The sequence below is a fragment of the Malaclemys terrapin genome, chromosome 3, assembly GCF_027887155.1.
Source record: "Malaclemys terrapin pileata isolate rMalTer1 chromosome 3, rMalTer1.hap1, whole genome shotgun sequence".
Taxonomy (NCBI): Eukaryota; Metazoa; Chordata; order Testudines; family Emydidae; genus Malaclemys; species Malaclemys terrapin.
The window spans coordinates 59,200,482-59,223,588 of record NC_071507.1 but is presented as its reverse complement, the minus strand read 5'-3'; the positions used below and the strand labels follow the sequence as shown (position 1 = coordinate 59,223,588).

Here is a 23,107-nt window from a genome sequence, read left to right as displayed (position 1 = left end):
TGCTTCTATATTTTAAAGCGTATTGCAATTGCTGAGAATGCACAAACTGTTTTGATGCCAATACAAAGTTGCCATCCCTGTCATGGGTTTACTTTGTTCCTGGGCAAGTTGCTTTAGTACAATTGTGCCACCTTCAGCTAACTTAGAGGACACCTACTCTTTTGTCAGCAAAGGGTCCTGAACATTGACAAATGGATCTCAACATACGAGTATTGAAAGGTATATGGAAAAACATGGAAAATGAGTGGTTTTGACCCTGTTATGGTCACTTACACATTATTTCTGTCAAAGTTTTTTTTTTTTTTTAATTTGTTATTGTCCCACATAACACAAGACTGTTTGAAAGTAAAAATGAGGAATTTTATTCCCCCTGTTCACTTTCTGCATTTGAAATCAGTTGGCATACAGTCAGTCTCACCGTGACCTCTGTACAGTCAGGGTCACTGGTGTGTCAACATAGAACACACTTCATAAAAAAAAAAAAAGAGAAAGGAAAATTTGCACATATATAATCACAGAAGTTAGCAGGGGGACTCAGGCAGGCTGACCTGAAACTATTTCCCCCCCCACTGACATTCTTTTAAATCTGAGTGCTACACAATGGAGCAATTCTTGGGCCATCAATTCCTCTCCTTACATTGCAGTTTACAGAATACAGGCAGCATCTGAACGCTCCTTCTCCTGTCCCCCTGACCACCCTCTTCCAGTCTATCCCTGTCTAAATCTCACCCTCACTTTCCTTCCCCTCTCCACTACTGCCTCTTCCATCTCCAACACCCTTCCATTTACGAGAAGTAATTCAACCCCCTATTTCAGCTCTAAGTCGGTGAAGGACGTCTTGTTTCATTGCCTACCTTCAGGTTCCCATCTGCGGTTATCCTCAGCCGATTGCAGGATCCACAGAAGTGCTCTGACATGGAGGTAATAAAGCTGATCTGCCCCTGGAAATCTGGTACCTTGTAAGCCTGAAGCAGCCCCGGGACAGAAGAATAGATCAGGGTGGAAACAAGTCAATGATATTTACATGTTTTAAATGGATTTGTAATTTAAATTAGGTACATTTTTCTTTTGAAAAAATAAACCTGGTTAAAATTAAATTTGAAATGACAACAACCTGTGTTAAGGCCTAAACTTATTTTATATTAAAATTATTTAAGCAAACAAAAACATTGCATCAATGACTGCTCCTCAACTTTTAATGAGTCTAAGGGGTGCCTGTTTTGGTTTTCTTTTCTTTTTTAATTATATACCGAACCAGGGGAGATTAAGACCTGTCACCTCTAGATCCCACATTTAAATCAAGACTAAAATAGGAATAAAGATATGGCTAGAGAATACATGTTTAGTATTCCTCATACCTTGGAAACTCCTATGAGCGACACAACCAGAACCCTCTCTCTGGATACTCCCCAAAATAAGCCCCAACATGTCTACCCCCCCAACACTCACACCTGACAGACAGGTAATGGGTAGGTGCCTGGTATTTCCATGGGAAAAGTTAATGACAGTTGCTCACTGAGGCTGTGTGCATGCAGTTTGATCAATGTCCTTGGGATCATTACATAGGTGGCTATGGAGCATTATGCCACATGCGAATCCTCTTTGCTCCAGCCATTCCAAATACAAGTTGTTGTGCACTTTGCTGAAGCCTTGGGTCTCCCTTCATAGCGTTCTTAGCCTGCACCCACCTTGGCTGTGCTGGAGGCCTCACAGGGCAGCTTCTCCAGGTCAGGCCATCTCTGCCTGACTGTATCCAGCATCTCCTTATAGCTCACCATCTTTTTGAAGTTCCACTTGTTTCCTAGGTTTTAAATCAGCACAAATTTAGCCACCAGGAGTTTTTAAATAGGAAAGAACAGAAAGTCCTTTTACCTGGATTTCAATCGCCTCTTTCAACACCCAAACTGTGAGGACCTGTATTGACCCTTACAATTGATTGTTCTAGCAATCCTTGTCTCCTTGGGTAAGAGGATGCAATGAACAGTGAACCAACCTGGATTGGTCAGGAAGGGCAAGGGTCTGTAGAGAGACAATCAGAACAACTGTCTGTGTCGAAGTGGCAACAGGGTCCTAGCTGGGAGCTCTGCATCCGCTAGCTCTGGTGCAGATTTGTGGCTTCTGCCCTTGTGCTGGCACAGTTTAATGCAGAAGCTGAAGATAAATTATTCCAACATGGAATAGCTTGGGGAGATGGCCCCAGTTCTCCTAAAGTGGGAATGGAAGGGGGAGATGGAGGGCCTTTCTGGAAAGAGTTAGCAGGAAAAGTGTACCCCAACAAAGAGCAATATTGATACCGTGAGCACGGAGGACACTTTCATTCTGGACCATGGGAAGCAAAGAAGCTAGAATCCTGGGTTCTTGAAGGGCACCATGGCTATGTCTACACAGCAAACAAAAACCCATGCTGGCCCATGCCAGCCAATTTGGGTTCATGGGGCTTGGGCTGCAGGACTGTTTCATTGCTGTGTAGACTTCTGGGCTTGGGCTGGAATCTGAGCTCTGGAACTCTCCCACCCCATTGCGTCCTAGAGCCTGGGCTCCAGTCCGAGCCCAGAAGTCTACACAGCAATGAAACAGCCCTGCAGCCTGAATTGGCTGACACTGGCCAGTCACAGGTTTTCCTTTGCGGTGTAGACATACCCCATGTCTGAACTCACCATAAGCAGAACAGCCCACTCCATGGACAGGTACCGTGATAGAAAACAGATGAGAGGAGGGAGCTAAGGAAGTTTCACAGGTGGAGCACAGCTTATAATGGTGACACCATTCCGTTTCCATGAGATTTCCCTCGCAGGAAAGGCATCTCCAATATACAACAAGCCAGACCCTCTTCCAGCCCCTGGCCATTGCAGGGCACCCAACCTCCCACCCACTACATGCTGACCTGCCATCCACCTGCCCTGCGTCCTTGGACACAGCAGTGAAAACTACAGTGGCTACTTTACACAAAGCTTCTCTTAGGTTTAAAATAGGGGTTCAGGCACCCCGCAGGAGACAGTCAACGCAATCAGGTTTCAGAAAAGAAGCCCAAGTAGCGAAGACTTGTCAGCCAGATTCACTCCCCCCGAGAGAAGGCAAAACTGCACAGGCAGTTACAGACCAGGAGTACTCACCGTCGAAGGGCATGTATTCGATGAACCGCACGTCGAGCGGCTGGTTCTTCGTGAGCGCCACAAAGTCCAACAGCTCATCCTCATTGAGGCCTCTCATCACTACACAGTTCACCTGGAGGGAGAGAAGGAGCCTGGTGTTCCCATGCAAGATCTCAATACCCTGAGGCTCTGAATGAAAAACGTCCGAGTCAATTACACAAGGTGAAGAGGTGGGATCCCCTTATGTCCTGGGAAGGCCCTAGAATGCTACTGGAAAATGTCTTCAATATTTACAAAAATTGCCAACCTCTGAAGGGAAAAAAAAAAACACCCCAAAAAGGCAAAGTATCAAGTCAGAGTAAAACACAGGGTTCAAGAGCACTACACAACAAATGATCTTACCTTAACAGGATTGTACCCCAGTTCAACGGCTTTGTTGATTCCTTCCATTACCTTATGAAAGCCTAAAATGGAACAAGAATTAAGTCTTAACAAAAGTGTAGATGAGCAAGTCAGTAAGTATCAGACAAAAAGATAGCAGAGACAAAACGGCTTGGCCCAGTAGATGGTACTGAAGTCAAGAGACTTTTGTTCTGTCTTCAACTCTGCTGCTGTCGTCAACTTAGTGTGACCTTGGGCAAGTCACTTGAGGCCAGATTTTTGAAGATATTTGGGTGCCCGAAAAATGCAGAGTTGCTTAATGGCTGTGGCACCTTTGCTTTTTTTTGGCACCCAATACCTTCAAAAATCTGGCCCTTAACTTCTCTGTGCTTCAGCTTTGACCATCACTACCCCCAGTTCTACCAACATGGGAGAGCATCTCCAAAAAGTGCTCCCGGATTTAGGGGGGAAAAAACCCCACTAAACAATTGCTAAAAGAGGCCATCAGGAGAGGCGTCTGTTGCATTTTTGCCTCTGCTAAGACTGCAGCATGTCACTTTCTGTCAGTTGACCACTCTGCAACGAGCTGCTAAATGAATCAAGAAATGGACAAAAATGCCAGAATTCCCAACTTGCCCCTGACCACAGATTTTTATTGGTTCCTGGAAAAGCTAATGGCTTGGACTTTGGTTTTAAGGTGACAGGCGACTTTTCAAGGCATCCTCATTTTATGAATCATTTGACCCGTCACTTTGATGGGCACACTGAAAGAGAGCTTTTACAAAACCAGTTCAGCTTGACCTTTGACCTTCCCGGAAAGGATGAGACAAGAATCAGAAACTGCAGTGACCTCAGCAATAGAAGTGCTTGGCCTCATCCTCTTATATTACATCTCCACCCCATCTCCCACTTCCAGTCAGTGAGTCCACTCAATACTTATTCTTCCTAATTGCCAAGAAGCTAGACAATTCATGAGTCCAAGGGCCTTGGAAAAATCTGAACTCCCTTCCCATGCTCCCTATAACCCCACCCCCAAGTGATAATCCAGTTTCTTTGTTAAAGTTAGGAAGAAAACTAGCAGCAAAACGTTGTTCCCTGCTGTGAACAGGTGGCCACAATGTCTAGTTCCTAGGGGACACGTGTTGACATCAAAAACCATCATCAGAATAAGCATCAAGTGTCCCTCCACATTCTCATTGGCAGTCCAGGCAGTGGTCCCATAAAAGAGGGGTTCATACACATTAAGTATTGTAAGCTCTTTGGGGCAAGGCCTGATTTTTGTTCTGGGTTTGTACAATGTCCAGCACAATGGAGTCCTGGTCTGTTGGGTTGGGAAGTGCCCAGTACCCTGTGGATGCTACTGGAAATAAGCAAGTGCCTTTGTGTCTCCAGGGCTGCCCATCCAGTCCCTTTCTCCAGTACTCAATACACAAAGAATGCCACGAACAAGATCAGGGAGCTTTAACCCATCTGCTCCCTGGCTAGTTCAGAGTGGGCACACCAAACAGGGGTGCACAGGAGGGAAGCAGAGGATGCCAGTCCCACAGATCTTTTCTGACCCACAACTGCAGCTCCTTTAATGCCAGCCCTGCAAAGCAGAAGGATGAAAAGTGGGGTGCAGGGGTGAAGAGCACAGGGCTAATAAACTAAAGAACTGATGCAAACATCAGCTGCTTGAATTCAGAACCCGTTTGCTTTCTCCTCCTCACAAGAGTGTTTGCTTTGCTGGCACCTAGGAAGCCCATGACATCAACGGTGGGTTTTATTCTCATTAAGCGAGCTGCAGACTAAACATGGCAGGGGAGATCATAACGCACTGCTATAAACATGTCCCAGAGTCACGAACAGGGACTGGGAAGCCCAGCAACCTCTCGGAAGGACTGAACGGAGAGGGATAATGTGACTTTGGCAATGCCAAAAGGGGATCCTTAACTGAACCCCCAGAGGCCAGTCATCAAAACACAGCCCCAAGCAGCAGATCAAAGACACCAGGCACGCCCAAGTCCATGCATGCTTGGGTTTAGCTGGGTAGGGGTGATCTGAGGAGGGTTACAGCTTGTGATGCATAAACAACTGTCCTCCTCAATTCTTCCTCTTATTCCCAGACACACTCACTCAGTCCCTCAGACTCTTTGAGGCAGGATCCTATCCAGGCAAATGCGTATGCTCACAACCCCTTTGGATTGGTCTCAGCTGGGATTCCACCTCCCAGATTTCATCCCTGCAGGAGAAGTAGTTTCAAGGCACAAGTTCAAAGGTGAGATTGTGGGAGGCTGTCATCACATCGCCTCCAGGGGCGATCTGAAAAAGCGAGGGAGGTTGTCAACTCATTTCCATCATCAGCATCGAAGTGCAGGTATTCTCCACTGGCTCATTCCATAGGGCGTGAAGGGCAGGAAGGAGCTGAGACACCATGTTCCTCATTTTCATGCATCTGAGTTACTTATGTGGCTCCTGTTACTCAAGTAGCAGAGCATCTCACAATCTTCAGGTCATTTATCCTCCATATCTGTGAGGTAAGACTGTACTATTATCTCCATGTTCCCAAAAGGGAACTGAAGGCCCAGACAGACTAAGGCCCAGATCCTCAAGAGGTATTTAGGTGCCTAATTCTTATTAAAAGAAATGGGAGTTTGGTGTCTAAATACTTTTGAGGATCTGGGCCTAAGTGACTTTCCCAAGGTCACACAGGAAATCTAAGGCAGACCAGGTCTCCTGAGTCACAGGTCAACATCCCAATCACTGCGCCATCCTCCCTCCCTCCCTAATGTACTGTTTATTCCTCAGACTCCAGCATAACCACTGTAAAAGTTCCCAGGCAATGGGATTACTAAGCCTTGGAAAAAACCCTGAACCCATAGAACCAGAACCCTTTCTCTGGATACCTCCCCCCAAATAAGCCCTCAAGTGTCTGCCTCACTGTGCTTTCACATTATAACTCGACTCATCCCTATGGTGAACTCTTCCATTCACTATAAAACTTGGTCTAAAGTCATGCAAAAGTACCTTTTTTTTTTTTTTTTTAAATGGATGCAACTAAAAAAAAAAAAAAGTCACCCACTTTTGGAGTTATTGGTTTCACCCTATTTCTCCTTCACCCAAAATCTTAGAAAACTAGTAACTTTACTTTTACCTTCCTTGTAATACATTTTATTAAAAACCCTGGGAATTTCCCCGTCTCTCCCCTGCACCTTTGGGCTTAGCAGCACTCTCCCCTTTCTGTGGTTAAAAGACTTTTTTTCAGAACATATATACCGGTAATTACGCCTTTCCCTCAACAAGTTTTAGTGAGATGTAGTTTATAAGCAGCACATTGCTAATGACTCCCAATCGGATATCCAGAGCTGCTGCCATGTAATTCAGGAAGCTGCAGGATCAAGTGGGTCCCTTCAATAGCAGAGAAGGAACACATTTCCCACAAGTGCCTGAAACTGGCTAGTCTTTAAGTGCAGGCAGCGAAAAGCAAAGAGTGGACAGGACTCCCAATTGTGCCCTGGTACAGCCAGGTATTTTCCTGCACTGTTTACCATTAGGCAACCACACCAATGACATTGCCTCTCTAACTTTCTCATCTAGGGAATGTTCATTTGTGTGAGATCTGTATCCAAACACAGCGAACTTCCTTATCATGAGCCAGATTAACCAAACAAGTACCCAGAGAAAGAGAGCGACCACCTTTCCTCACCTGTCAGACACGGATCATCCCACGCTCTAGGTTTATTCTGGTTGGGGAGCACAGTGAAACCTCGGCTCCATGGCCGAGTGCTCAATAGGTTACAGTTACTTTCTGTAGCCCTGCAGAGTTTTAAATAGCTTGTTCTTGACTTTACTGGTACTGCAGCACCATCTAGTGGCTAAGGGGAGACATTGTCTCTAAGCTAGCAGTCCACATAGGTTCACAGACACTGAGGGTTTTTTTTTTTTTTTTTTCCATTCAAAAATATAAGGGTGTGATGATGAATTTCATGTTGGGAGGGGGGGAAAAAAAAAAAAAAAAAAAAAAAAAAATCTACCAAACCTGAACATTTGGGTTGAACTTCATGTTGAGCATTAAGGTTCATTTAAAAGGAACTTTTAACATATCCCCACCATCACATTTTGTATTTGTTGTCTTAGGTCTCTGAAATTTACATTTGAATTCACTAGCTAGAAAAAAGTGATAGGACTCATGCCCCCTTATCAGTGACCTCAGGCTCTGTTTAGCCACATTAAAGAGTACAGGATGGACAGCAGTACTAACTACACACATATAAAACCAACATAGAATGATAGAAATGTAGGATTGGAAGGGACCTCAATAGGTCATCAAGTGCAGTCCCCTATGCTGAGGGAAGGCTAAGTATGATCTAGAGTTTCCAGACCATCCCTGACAGGTGTTAGTCTAACCTGTTTTTAAAAACCGCCCATGATGGAGATTCCACAACCTCCTTATGTAATTTGTCCCAGTGCTTAGCAACCATTATAGTTAGGAAGTTTTTCCCCAATGTCTAACCTAAACCTTCCTTGCTGCAATTTAAGCCCATTGCTTCTTCTCCTGTCCTCAGTAGATAAAGAGAACAATTTATCACCTTCCTCTTTACAATCTTTTATGTACTTGAAAACTTATCAAGGTCCTTCTCAGTCTTCTCTTCTGCAGACTAAAACCCAGTTTTTTCAATCTTTCCTCATGGATCAGGTTTTCTAGACCTTTAATCATTTTTGTTGCTCTCCTCTGACTTTCTCCAATTTGTCCACATCTTTCCTGAAGTGTGGTGCCCAGAACTGGACTTATCTGAGGCCTTATCAGTGCTGAGTGGAAGAATTATTTCTCGTGGCTTGCTTACAACATTCCTGCTAATACATACCAGAATAAGTTTTGCATTTTTTTTTTTTGCAACAGAGTTACGTTTGCGATTTATATTTAGTTTGTGATCCATTACAACTTCCAGAACCTTTTCTGCTGTGCTGCTATAGGATTTCAAGTGTACTAAAGTGAGATATATCACATTTACTCCCGCCCCCCACATCCACAAGGCTTGTTACACTGTCAAAGAAGAGTATTAGGTTGGTTTGATATGATTTGTTCTTGACAAATCCATGTTGACGGTTACTTATCACCTTTTCTTCTTCTAGGTGCTTACAAATTGATTGTTTATTTGCTCCATTATCTTACCAGCTACGGAAGTTAAGTTGACTGGTCTACAGTTCCCTGGGTTGTCCTTATTCCCCTTTTTACAGATAAAAAGAACAGGAGTACTTGTGGCACCTTAGAGACTAACAAATTTATTAGAGCATAAGCTTTCGTGGACTACATGCATATCATATGCATCCGAAGAAGTGGGCTGTAGTCCACGAAAGCTTATGCTCTAATAAATTTGTTAGTCTCTAAGGTGCCACAAGTACTCCTGTTCTTTTTGCGGATACAGACTAACACGGCTGCTACTCAAACTTTTTACAGATAGGTACTCTATTTGCCCTTTTCCAGTCCCTCTGGGATCACTCCCATCCTCCACAAGTTCTCAAAGATAGCAGCTAATAATGGCTCAGAGATCTCTTCAGCCAGTTCCCTAAGTATTTTAGGATGTATTTCATCAGACCCTGCTGACTTGAAGACATCTAATTTGTCTAAGAAATTCTTAACTTATTTCCCTATTTTAGCCTCAGATCCTACCCCACTCACACGGATGTTCACTTTGCTAACATTTTTGGTGAAAACGAACAAAAAAGGCATTTAACTCTTCGGCCATTGCTGCATTTTCTGTTGCCTTTCCCTCCTCATTGGGTAATGGGCCTAACTTTGTTCTTGGTCTTCCTCTTGCTTCTTATGTTTTTGGAAAATGTTTTCTTGTTACCCTTCATGTCCCTAGCTAGGTTAATCTCATCTTGTGGCTGGGCCTTTCTATTTGTGTCCCTACATGCTTGTGTTTTTTGTTTTGTTTAAAAATATTTATCCTTTGTAATTTGACTTAGGCCTGGTCCCCACTAAGTCCCCACTTCGGACTAAGGTACGCAAATTCAGCTACGTTAATAACGTAGCTGAATTCGAAGTACCTTAGTCCGAACTTACCACGGGTCCAGATGCGGCACGGAGGCTCCCCCGTCGATGCCACGTACTCCTCTCGCCGAGCTGTAGTACCGGCGTCGACGGCGAGCACTTCCGAGATCGATCCGGGATCGATTTATCGCGTCTTAACTAGACGTGATAAATCGATCCCAGAACATCGATTGCCTACCTCCGGTAAGGCAAGACGTACCCCTAGTTTCCACTTTTGTATGACTTTTTTTTTTTTTTTTTTTTTTTTTTTAGTTTCAGGTCATTGAAGATCTCCTGGTTAAGTCAGGGTGGTCTCTTACCCTACTGCCTATCTTTCCTCCACAATGGGATAGTTTTCTCTTGTGCCCATAATAATGTCTCACTACACATTTAAGCATGCCTCAAGCATGACCAGGGGAGACCTCTTCTACTGCTGACAGCAAGTTTCAGTCTTTGTGGTCTATTTAGAGCTTGACTTCTCTGCTGGAAATGCCAACAAGGTTCCAAATAGTGCCAGTTCTGAAGCTAATTTCAATGCAGGGTATTTGTCCACTAGGAACTGGACTGAACCATTAACTAATTTCACAGGTCACCAGGGCTTATCTTAAGGAGTCATTAGAAGCAGTATAGTAAACCATATGGGGACATTTTAAATTGGTTGCTGAAGACACAAGATTGCCCATCTGATGGGTCCCTTAAGCAGGATTCACTGTAGGAAGTGTGTGGAAGGGCTTGTACCCCAAGGAAAACAAATGTTTATAGGAGTTGAAGAACAAATGTCAGCATGAGAAGCAGAGCTGGTGAATCGCAGGCAAATCATGAACCAACCTGGCATACAGTGAATATATTCTGTATTCATCATCATCCAGTATTTGGGAATAATAAGTTCTGAAGCTGGGAGTCACAAATGGGTTTCAGTGACTCATGACCATCTTCTTTTTCTTTATGGTTAGACAGGCGAGGAGCAGGGGCTGTCACAAAACTGTTGTCAGCTGTCACATGTGGTTATGGCAAGGAGTAGGTTGATCACCTCTGATCTGAATGAATTATTTTCAGTTTTTGTGGGTGTCAGGGGAACAATCTGGCAGCCATTCATGCCTTCATTTGATTATTAATGGTGGACAATTGGTTTTAGGGCATTGTTTCTGTTCCTGGCTAAAAATGTTGAACAGGAGAACAGTGTAGAGCTGAGAATTGACAAATGTAGTTATGAGACCTCCTACCTCAAGCTGTTATTCACCCGTTCTCATGAAAAGGGGTTTTGCCTGTGAAAGAAGGCTGAGTAGAAGGGAAGAGGGCCAGCTATCAAGCTCAAGCCAAGTGTAGATATTTTAGGCTGGTCTTAAGGAAGGGAATTTCACTTCTCTCCCAACAGAAGTTTGAAAGAGACTGGCTGAACAAATAGGATATAAAAAGATAGGCAATGTCACCCTATAACCAGCGACATGTTATTTGAATGTCTGTACCTTTCCTCCGGACGATGAACTCAAATTTGGCCGGAACCAGAGTATCCAAGCTGATGTTAATGGCATCCAGCCCCGCCTCCTTCAGCCGTGGCAGCAGCCTAGCTAAGTTGATCCCGTTGGTTGTGACAGCAATGGTTTGTAGCCCTTCTAGCTTGTATAGCTGAGCTAGGAAACAGCAGGGAAAAGGAGAACGTTTAATGGCCAGAGTTCAACCACAAGATGCACGGGAACCTCTAGAGAACATTCTAGATCACTAGGAAAAGGAGAAAGTTATTTTCACATGAATGCAGTCAAGAGCCCAAATCCCTCCATCCACCAAGTCCTTTCACCCACTTACCAATTCACTAGAGAAGATAGTCAGAGAGGGGAGCTCACCCCTTACCAAGTGGGCTCTGTTGACAACCAGCACAGGTTTTTGTACCTCATTGTCTTTGGAGCTGCATTTACTAGATTAATAGAGTACAGCACAAGCCAGCTGCAAATGGTATTAAAGGAGCTAAAATGTGGCAAGCAACAGCAATTCCAAGAACTTCTTCAAAACGCTCTGGACATAGATTAACTGCACTCTATATTTATTATTGCAAATGAATGCTTTAATGTTGAAGGAAGCCCCATGGACTCATTTAACCTGGCCTATCTCCCAGCTGTCCAGTTCCGAAAGCTGAATTCCAACGCTAATGGGTCAGTCGCTAACCACAGCTTTCTTGGGGCCCTGACTGGATCCAGATCCTGAACTACTTGCACTTATTTTGTCCTAAAGGCTTTACACACCATAGCATATCATTCGCTGAAAATTGCTTCACCCACCCCTGAAACACAACCACATCTCGGGGGAGAAAGTGGCAGCTATTTTAACAGCTCAAAGCAACATTATACAAGCAACTTAAGATAGCTCGCAAAGCATGCTGTAGTCACCAAACACTGTACAGGGAATTTAAGGAGGCAAAGAGACACTCAGGCGGTACAGCTTAAAGGCTGAAATCTTCAAAGTTCGTCCTTACTATTAATACAAGCATTACTAGTCTGAGTGATCAAACAGTGCTAATGCAAGACCCACAAGGGGAAAGCTATTAAAAAACACAAGAAGAAAGATTAGATTAACATCCCAAATTCAAGTCTCAGAAACAGCAACATTCCCACAAAATGCATGTGTAGCAATACTTGCAGGGTCCTGAGACATGGCTAATCTCCAATTTAGAGCTACACAGTTCCAAAGTTAGCACCAGTCCTAGGAGCTTCACGGTGACCACTGGGTAACTCCAAGTGTCTACTGTAAAAAGGCTGCCACATGGGTGAGGAAACGGAGGTGGCTAATTCCAACTGCCCCTAGCCAGGAAGGAGCAGAACACTACCCATTGCCTCACTTGATGAGGTTTAGTATCCAACCTGCCCCACAACCTGAATGTTATGAGGCTTTTCCCAAACTTGGCAATGCTGTCCCACCAATGGGGCTCACATGACACCGAAACCAGCCTGAAACATCTGCACAGCTGAGTGAAATGCAGAAGGTTGTTACTGGCAATTTGGCAGCAAACTTACTATGAAATTAAAAATTGAATTCCCTGTAGTACTCTAGTTTCTTCTTCTTTTTCTTTCCTGACACTTCCTTTCATGCCCTCTCTTTATGGTGGGAGTTCATTTGAAACACTAGAACCATTGTATAGCGAAGTCATCTGCTTACCCTGCACAGAGAAAGCTTTGCTAAGCAGAGGATTTACCTAACTGGGATTGCAACCTGAAAATGGTGATGTGCTGGAATCACTTGGGATTGCCATTCTGTTTCACTACAACCCAATTCACCGTGTGTGGTTTCCACTATATTTAAGTTATGTCGTTTTGATTAGTAAAAGTGTTCAGCTTATACGTCTCCAAAAAAACCCATCCTTTTCTCGTCTCCTTAAAGTGCAGGTCTGCTATAAGAAGTGACTGTGTAAAAGCGGCATCTTATTCGGTAGGTTTAGTCCCTCTGGCTGTGTCTATCTTAGACTCTTTCTGGAAGTCTCCCACCCATTGCGTTAGCAATAGAGGGAGCGTTAGTGTGGGTAGGGTACAGGCATTTTTATCACTATGGCATCTAACCCTGCTTGGAGCAGTTCTAGTAAAAACACAGTGGTAAAACAGCAGGTGGCCACCTGGTCCCCAGATACTCAAGCACTCCCATCACTGCTACCTCCAATGGAACTACACCTTTAGTGTTCCTCAGATTGTTTACGGTCGTCAAGCCCTGTCTGTATTCGGATACACATCTGCCTATTTAAGGTGCAAAAATGAAATGTTACCTGCCTTATATGTTTGTTAGCTCCAGGAGTGAGCACTAGATTCTATTTTGGTTCCTCATGGAGCTAGTGTGCTAACAATGGAACGTAGCTGTGGCAATGCAAGTGGAGGGAGGGGTTATCTGGCCTGCATATGCATCTACCGTCTCCGACGGGCATCACTCGGGGCCTCTAGCTGCTCCTGCCCCTTGCGAGGCTGCGGCCACGTTCTATTTTGAGCGTGTTAGCTCGATGAGACCTAGTATGAGTATGTCTCATCTAGTTGGGAATAATAAATACCTCCAGCTTGAGCTGTAGACATACCCTAAGGGAGGCACGTGAAGGTATTTGGGGCTGGGGTTGCGGCTTAGAAGACGTATACCCAGTACTGTGAGTGTTGGAAGCAGAGGGACAACAGCGATGTTCTTTAAGAACCAACTCTCTCTTCACTTGCCTTTCTGGATGTCTCAAACCTTCCCCATACACCAGGAGTGAGCTACTAGAGAAGGGGTGGCTACCGTTGGCCCAGGCCACGGTTGCCAGCAGTTGTGGGAGAAGCACTAGCTAGCACCACAATCCGGTTGCCAGTAGGGGAACGTGCTGTGTTTCCAGCCTGGGAGAAGAAGGTACATCAATGTAACTGCTTTTCTTGCCCATTAGCTGTCCTCAGAACACACACCATAGAATATCAGGGTTGGAAGGTACCTCAGGAGGTCATCTAGTCCCATCCTCTGCTCAAATCAGGACCAATTCCCAACTAAATCATCCCAGCCAGGGCTTCGTCAAACTTGACCTTAAAAACCTCTAAGGAAGGAGATTCCACCACCTCCCTAGGTAACCCATTCCACAGTGCTTCACCATCCTCCTAGTGAAAAAGTTTTTCCTAATATCCAACCTATACCTCCCGCACTGCAACTTGAGACCATTACTCCTTGTTCTGTCATCTGGTACCACTGAGAACAGTCTAGATCCATCCTCTTTGGAACCCCTTTTCAGGTAGTTGAAAGCAGCTATCAAATCCCCCCTCATTCTTCTCTTCTGCAGACTAAACAATCCCAGTTCCCTCAGCCTCTCCTCATAAGTCACGTGCTCCAACCCCCTAATCATTTTTGTTGCCCTCCACTGGACTCTTTCCAATTTTTCCCCATCCTTCTTGTAGTGTGGGGCCCAAAACTGGACACAGTACTCCTGATGAGGCCTCACCAATGTCGAATAGAGGGGAATGATCACGTCCCTCGATCTGCTGGCAATGCTCCTACTTATACAGCCCAAAATGTCGTTAGTCTTCTTGGCAACAAGGGCACACTGTTGACTCATATCCAGCTTCTCATCCACTGTAACCCCTAGGTCCTTTTCTGCAGAACTGCTGCCTAGCCATTCGGTCCCTAGTCTGTAGCATGGCATTCTTCCGCCCTAAGTGCAGGACTCTGCACTTGTCCTTGTTGAACCGCATCAGGTTACTTTTGGCCCGATCCTTTAATTTGTCTAGATCCCTCTGTATCCTATCCCTATCCTCCAGCATATCTACCACTCCTCCCAGTTTAGTGTCATCTGCAAACTTGCTGAGGGTGCAGTCCACGCCATCCTCCAGATCATTAATGTAGATATTAAACAAAACCGGCTCCAGGACCGACCCTTGGGGCACTCTGCTTGATACTGGCTGCCAACTAGACATGGAGCCATTGATCAACCAGCAAGTTTCCAGCAACAGAGAAACAGGAGCCACTACAGATGCCACTGCTGGAAAGATTAGTAAGTACAGGTTTAAGCAGAGTCCAATCAGACTTTCATGCTGCAGCCTAAACTGGATGGATTCCAGCACTAAACTATTATGGCACCAGCTGAATTTAGCCAATTAGGGTAGAATGTGGTTCTTATCAGTGCCTCTTTCTTTGTGTAATGAATACACAGCTAGACAATTCACTGGAGACTCTAATGGAGGGCACGATATTGCAGAGAGTAGTAAACAGACTGGACAGAATCCAGAGATCAGAAATTAGAGATGGGAGAACTAATCTTTAGTGTCTGTAGTTATTCACCACGACCAGCCACTATCCTTGCCTGCTTGTTTATTTGTGCAGGCTAAGCAGTGAAACATTTGCAGCTATCTTGTGTCATGCTGCACTGTTTGACTGGTAAACTCAGTAGCGATTAGAGAGAGATTAAGGCTGCTTTTATGCCTGCCATAATCACTCCAACCAAAACAATAATCAGCAGCTAAATACATACAAATAAAGCCAAATGGAATGGGAAAGAAGATCAGACTACCTAACTCAGTAGCCTGAGATGGGAGTGCAGCATTTAGCATTAAATAAAAAAAAGACAACCACTTTTACATTTGTTGCCCCTTCATGGTCAGAATATTCTCTGTGAAAATGGCATATTCTCTTTCAATGGCTCCCTACCCTCCTACTGATAAGTCAAAAGGTGCTATTTCCTAGCAAAACTCATCTAATATCTAACAACAAAACAAAGAACCACTCAAAGTTCTTTCTACCTCAAAACAAAGGTCATAGTTGGTTTTTCAGCCACTAGATGGGAAGATCACCAGTATTAATGATAATGCAACGGAGACACAGTTGATTTGGCTTTGCAGGACTAAATTGTATGGAAAACATTCAGATGCATTGGATAATACATTTATTTGTCTGTAAAATGCCAGGCACTCTTATGGGGCTCTGTAAATTAGGCAATTCTTTATTTTGCAAATACTCCGACCGTAACCCCATACAGTCCTCAGCATCAGCTTGGAGATCCTCAGGGGGAAATATTAGTAAAAAAGCTGCACAAACCTCTTAGCAGCTTAAAGAAAAATCCCTCCCTTCTTGCCGCTCAACAGTATTTTAAAAGGTGTTTCTAACAAATCGGACTCCAGAACAGTCCTTTGGAGTACCTTGCATGTTTGTATACCAGCACGCTCCAGGACAGCAACAACCAGACCCAAGTGCATGCCTGCTAAATGTAATTGCTGCTACAGTCAGCAAAGGGGGGTGGGAAGAGGAGAGGGTGTACACAAGCATATATATAAATGTACTGATACAGTTCAAACTATTAATATAAACAGCCTTGTAAAGGTCATTAAGACCTGCCCGGACTAATGGCATTATTTCTATAACTATCAAGGTATTTCAAAGAGGAGGAGGCTATTAAAAAAGCCAAAGACAAACAAGCAAAATAAGGAGCAGACTAAACATGAGGCAATAACAAAATGTGATAATGCCAGGGTTGCTATTAAATTTTTTTATATATATAAATAAAGGCAAGAAGAAACAAAGGTTCTGTTTTCAATGAGACCCATAAAAATCATTGCTTAAGAGAAGTATAATTGTTTGATGACTCAACATTTGTTTGTTTTTTTTGGACAAGTCTTATTGCAGGGATCCTGCTATTAGCCAACAGAGCTACAAGCACAGTCCCTCTTAGGCGAGTCCCCTCCTGTTTTGGGTTTTGATAACAAACACCCAATACTCCACACTGCACCAACTCCTGCTCTAGGGGACCCTGGGATGTCACACTGACTAAAGAAAGTTTTAGTGTTATGGATGTCTGTCCACTAGGAACAGAGCTGAGACACCACTCCCTTCTCCCACAAGCTAATTTCGCAGGTCTGGTCTACACTAGGATATTACATCTCTCAGTGGGGTGAAAAATCCACACCTTGGAGAGACGCAATTATGCCATCCTAACCCCCGGTGTAGACAGAGCTAGGAAGAGAGCTACTGCCTCTTGGGGAGGGGATTACCTACGCTGATTACCTATCTACCTACACTGGCGGGAAAATCCCTCCCGTTGGCATAGGTAGGGTCTACATTGAAGTGCTACAGCATTTTAAGTGTAGACATACTGACAGAGGGCTTGTCTACATTACCTGCAGGATTGAATGGCAGCGATCGATCCAGCGGGGGTCGGTTTATCGCGTCTAGTCTAGATGTAATAAATCAACCGCCAAGCACTCTCCCGTTGACTCCAGTACTCCACCGGAGTGAGAGGTGCGGGCGGAGTCGACGGGAGAGCATCAGCTGTCGACTCACTGCAGTGAAGACACAGCGGTGAGTAGATCTAAGTACGTCAACTTCAGCTATGTTATTCACGCAGCTGAAGTTGCGTAACATAGATCGATCCCCCACCCACAATGTAGACCAGGCCAGAGACCACTCAACAGCCAGACAGTAAAAAAAACCTGTATGTGATACAAATCTAGGGAGTCTTGGCTGACCTAGAGAAGACAGACTCTATATCTAGGGCCCTACCAAATTCAGGATCCATTTTGATCAATTTCATGGCCTGGGGTTTTTTAAATTGGTCAACTTCACATTGTCAGATGTTTACATCTGAAATTTCAGTGTTGTAACCGTGGGGGTCCCAACCCAACAGGTATCCGGAGGTGGGTCTGAGCTCCCCCCACTCTCCCGAGAGAAGCCATGCAGGGGAAGGACAAGTCCTGTCCCTCCCCAGCCTGGCTGGGACTTGCAGCTAGGAGCCTCCCCCCCACTGACTGGGGCACTCCTAGCAGCAAAGGAAAAAATCAGATTTCACGGGGAAGGGCTTATTTCAGAGACCATGACACTTTCACAGCTGTGAAATTGGTAGGGCCTTATCTATACCCCATTTAATAGTCACCTCAGGAACTTGCACTCAGAGCAGGCAAAAGGACCTGACATAACCTGCAGTAAGTTGTAGTTGCTGACTCATGGTGTATGTGAGTTTCTAAATAATCTGAGGAGTTGCAGCAGGCCTGTAGATAAATAAGAAATTAAAGAACCTAGTTTCCCATACTGGCTTCAAGCCACATTATTGCAGTGGGAGAAAAAAAGAAAAAAAGTGCAGACGCAGCGTCTTAGCCAGGGTTTTGGCCGCCCCAAGCAGCCAAAAAAAAAAAAAAAAAAAAGCCGCGATCGCGATCTGCGGCGGCAATTCGGCGGAAGGTCCTTCGCTCCGAGCGGGAATGAGGGACCGTCCGCCGAATTGTCGCCAAATAGCTGGACCTGCCGCCCCTCTCCGGAGTGGCCGCCCCAAGCACCTGCTTGCCAAGCTGGTGCCTGGAGCCAGCCCTGGTCTTAGCAGAACGTGGTACTGATTATTCCTCTATCCCTTACAGACTTCAGGAGTTTTACTATTAGCAGATATATTATACTTTATATAGAGAGAACATTTATTCAGTGAAAACTAAGCTAAATTCAGAGTACCAATATTGCCAAAACACCCTAAGCACTGCATGCTGCTTCAGGAAAGCGTCTCAGGGAGGTGAGTCATGTTTAGGACCTGCAAGGTGCCTTAAAGTAGAGTGAGACACAAAAAGGGTTTAAAAATCCAAAATAATTAGGAGTGTTTTCATAGGTTCAGTTAAGAAATAATATATGTAAATATTTCCCCGCAATGATGGAAACAAAACAGCATTGCACTAACACATGAAACCCAAAAAGTGAATTAACTAACGAGAGGAAGTGAAATGGACCAAACCGGTTTCATTGTCCAGTTTGAATGAAGAACACCATCAATGATTAAACTCAGCAAAATTCAGAAATGTGACCCATGTCCAACAGGTAAGGGTATATTATAAAAGACCATCTTGCAAAGACCACTTTAAGATACTAATTCCAAATCTATGTCTGCAGGACATGATTTATGCTTCAGTTAAAAGGGCAATAATTGGAATTTAAACTCCCTTAAAGACAAACATTTATCTAACACAGGTAACTGGTGGTTTTACACAGTTGTGTTCTATTACATTCAGATTATTACTGGGTTTCGATTTCTAATCATACTGGAGTTAAGTGAATAGTGCTCCAGTAATTTGTGAAACATTTACTTATTTAATGCAATTAACAACAGGACTACAGATTAGGAGTTTATTGATTAACTGAATGCAAGTCTTTCCCACGTTATGTGTCTAACGACTTCAAAAAGATGAGTTATTTTTCAGCACCACTGAACAGTTAAACTGTTTTCAAACAGTGTCACAGTACACAATGCTCCATACACGAAAATGCAGACTGGTACTAAGGTGCATACCGTTTAGAAGCAGCAGCAAACAGCAACATTTCCAAATAAATGTACAGTGGGGAAAGTTTATGTACCCATAATTTAGTATTGCTGAGGTAGAACGCCTGCAGTATTTGCATCCCAGAGATGGCTGTAGTGATAAAGTTTATATCACGTGTGGTCATGAAAACACCCAAACATATATACTTGCCAAACTATGATGTACTAATACATTTCAAACTATTAATATAAACATCCTTGTGATTGTCACTAAGACCTGCCCAGATTAGTTGCATTATTTCTATAAATATCAAAGAGGAAAAGGCTATTAAAAAAGCCAAAGACAAATAAGCAAAATAAGAAGTAGGTAGACTAAACATGAGGCATTAACAAAATACGTGATAATGCCAGGGTTGCTATTAAATTTTTATTTCCATTTGTTTCAGAAAACGTGCAGAACTCACTTGTGAGAGTTAAACGCAGCCATCTCGGATTCCTGGCAATAAAGATTTTATAGCCCAAATACATATTTTTTCCTCTATCACACACATTTATTTGGCTCGTTAAGCTACAGTAAAACTAGCCAATTGCTCAATCCATTTAGCAAAGTACCTGCAGCTCCCACTTCATAATCAGCAAAATACTGAATACAGGAATTCTCTAGTACTCAGAGAATTTTATCAAGAGTTACATCAAAGCAGAACTATTGAACATGGACAACTTCTTCCTGACTTCAGCCATATTTTTGTGCCAATTAATCACAAAGACTCCCCGTCTCACCTTCAACAAAATGTTTCCTTCACTAAACCCTGCCTTCCACTCAAAGGTTAGGGAGTGCAAACAAGACTCAGCTGAAAACTGAAACTCCGCTAAGTGATGCATTGCCAAGAAAGAACATCCTAGCCAGACAGGTTAAGCTACCGGAAACAAAACCAGACTTCTTGGTTGTTTTTTTTACTTCCCACATAATCAGCACTCTCATTTTACTAGAAAAGAGAATCCACCCCAGAAGCAGAGACCGCTCTAGTTATAGGTCAATCAGTGGCAGATTTCTGGGAGAACTGGTGTGAACTGCAGAGCGCTCTAACTGCCCTGAGGAGACCCTGCTGGTGCAAACTACATTGATGTAGTCTGTTTGGTTAGGCAAGCTGTTGGGCCCTGCTTGGAGAGGCCCGTTCGCATGTGCACTACAGGAGTGCCAAATCTGATGGTGGGGAGCAGCGGCAGGGAGGAGCCTCCCATCTCACTGGACTAGGCAGGTAAATGTTGGGGGTGGGTGGGCAACTGGTACCTGCTCCTAGCAAGGGGGTGCACAGTGGAGGTGGTGAGAGTGAACTGGGGGCACCCCTGCCTCCTGCAGGCACTCAGCCCCTACCCCCCACACAATCCCCCTGTCTTTCCCAGACACCCATTACCCCCAAGCCTCCTCCCATACACCTAACCCATCACCCAGTCCCCAGCTCCCAAACCAGAGTCCCCCAACCCCTTGCTGCCTCCCCACACTGCAAGTCCCAGGAGAAAAAGGATCCTCCAGCTCTGATGGAAAGTGCCCCAACTGCCACCTCCTCAGCCCTGCAGGACAGGCTCTCTGGACCGGGGGCAACATACTGAAGTTTTGCCTTGGGCGGCAGTTTGTCTTGAGCAGCCTCTGCCCAGAAGTGCCAAGTCACAAAACTGAGTATATCCAAGTTGTGAACAATGGAGACCTGAAAAGTCTGTTTGCCTTCATCTGTAGGACAAGTCACTTCCCCATCCACAACTCTGTTCTCAAACTGCTGCAGTAATGGTGCCTCTGGCACGCCCCTTGGAAGTCTGGAGAAAACACAGCAGTGGACATGTCTTGCCTCAGTGAAAGCTTCCTCCATTGTCAATTACAAGGTCTTTATTTTGGGGACCGTGTCTTTAGGTGCCAGACACATGCACTGTAAGTTACAGGACAACCTATAAAAAGGTTGTGTAGACCTGTGTGTAGACCCCTGAATCCTCTAGGTTTTCAATTCACCCTAGAAGAACAAGCCACACAAATACAATGCCCAAGGCACCAATGAGTTAGTCCAATAGCACAATCACCGAACATCCAGTACCATTAACACAATGGCCACAACCTGCCCCTGACATGAACCAAAAAGATCACTCGGGTTCACAGATCAACTACAGCAGGCGAAGTGCACAGGCAGAAAGCTTGAGTGCAAACCACATTCTGTATCCATCCTCCAGCAGCACAGACAACTCTTACAGTATTACGCCACAGCAGTAATGGATGCAAAATGAGCCTTCTACCCCTCCACTCCCAAGGCCAGCACAGCTGTTTTGCATAGTGAAGTGGCTAATCAATCCAGACTTCATAGCCCAAATATCTGACACAAGCATCAGCCACAGGGAAGAGTAGTCAGCATATTTTGCGGATAAGATAAATTGAAAATGTATGGAACCCACTGGGACAAACGAAACGCCACTCAAACCAGACTCTATTACCCACCCTGACACAAGTTTGTTCTGTGTGATGGGGCCAAACTAAGAGGCCCCACAAAATGTTAGAGCCACAACCTGTGAAATGGATCCATGCCCTCTGGCTTTTATCAGCCAGGCAGAAGAACAACTATGCCCCCTCAATGGAAATAATCAATGTCTCCTTCAGACAAGCACACCTACAAAACTCTTTGAAAAATGCAATAGTTTGCCCAATCCTCAAGAAGCCATCACTGGACCCTGAAGATCTCCCCTACAACCATCCGGTCTAGAGCCTCCCCTTCCTAGACAAAATAACTGAAGCAGCAATAACCACCAAGCTCAAACAACCACACATGACATCGGCCAACATCCTGGATGCCTCACAATCAGGGCTCAGCATAGAAACAGTTCCATTGGCACTAAATGACATCATGGCCATGGAAACAAGACTTCCATGTTCACACTGCTTGACCTTTTGGCTGCCTTTGACACAGAGGACCACTTACTAACCCAGCTACATGATGTAGCAGGAGTAGGTGGCCCAAGCCTACTGTGATTCCATTCATTCCTCTCCAGCAGACTGAGTGGCAATAGGTAACTGCTCCCACCCGCCTCCAAAGCCACTCATCTGCAGAGTCCCATGGGGATCCATACTATTCCCTCTGTTATTGTCAATATCTACACAAGCCCACTGGGATTTAGTTTGCTGAGCCCCGGGGGTCTGACAATGGTGTGCCCATTGCACTCAACTACATATCTCATTCTCAAGTGATGCAACCACTGTCAGTAACAAGATGTCAGACCGTCTTTGGGGAAAAAGAAAAAAAAAAGAAAAAAATCAGCGCCTGGATGAAGTGCAGCTGGCTCAAGCTGAATCAAGGCAAGACGGATACAACACTGGTCAGAAAGAGGAAATGCACTGAAGAACTAGCAGAGACAGTGTCTCAACCTGCCACTGAAGGCATACAGCTCCCATTTGTCAGACAGGCACAAATAGGGTTCTCAGATCATGGTAGGGAACATTCCCTCAGAACATAGCCAGCATGCCATGCTGCTCAATTTGATTAGGCCGAGACATCTTTGTGCTGCATGATTTGTGGCACTGCTAAAGGAGGATAAAACCAGACCAGAAACTTACCCACAATATCAACCACGTCAGGCCGGATGAGTGGTTCTCCACCAGTCAATCGGATCTTGTCCACACCTTCCTTCACAAAGAGCCTGGCAAGGGTGATTATCTCCTGGGTAGTGAGCAGCTCTGATTTGGGGGTCAGTTGAACTCCCTCCTCTGGCATACAGTACTGACCTGAATGAGCAATCAAGAAATACATGGGCAAAAGGAAGGATTAGCAAAGAGTCAGATCAGCCGCTGGCGAGGAACCAACACTGCACTTGGCTGCACTTTGCATAGCAATTGCCTATAATTGCCAATTGTCCTGCCTTGCAGAAATACCGGTAGCATGAACA

General features: G+C 44.6%; 1 protein-coding gene across 4 annotated transcripts in view; it reads right to left on the bottom strand.

The window, feature by feature from the left end:
* The window catches only part of MOCS1 (molybdenum cofactor synthesis 1), a 50,783-nt gene that overhangs the window by 15,445 nt on the left and 12,231 nt on the right, over positions 1 to 23,107 (bottom strand). For all 4 annotated transcript variants that reach the window (XM_054023101.1, XM_054023104.1, XM_054023102.1 and 1 more), the window contains exons 3-8: positions 22,779 to 22,946; positions 10,953 to 11,117; positions 3,495 to 3,556; positions 3,114 to 3,225; positions 1,689 to 1,801; positions 855 to 965 (exon numbers count right to left, since the gene is read on the bottom strand). In XM_054023101.1, coding sequence (XP_053879076.1) covers positions 855 to 965; positions 1,689 to 1,801; positions 3,114 to 3,225; positions 3,495 to 3,556; positions 10,953 to 11,117; positions 22,779 to 22,946 — 731 coding nt within the window. The remainder of the gene's footprint in view (positions 1 to 854; positions 966 to 1,688; positions 1,802 to 3,113; positions 3,226 to 3,494; positions 3,557 to 10,952; positions 11,118 to 22,778; positions 22,947 to 23,107) is intronic.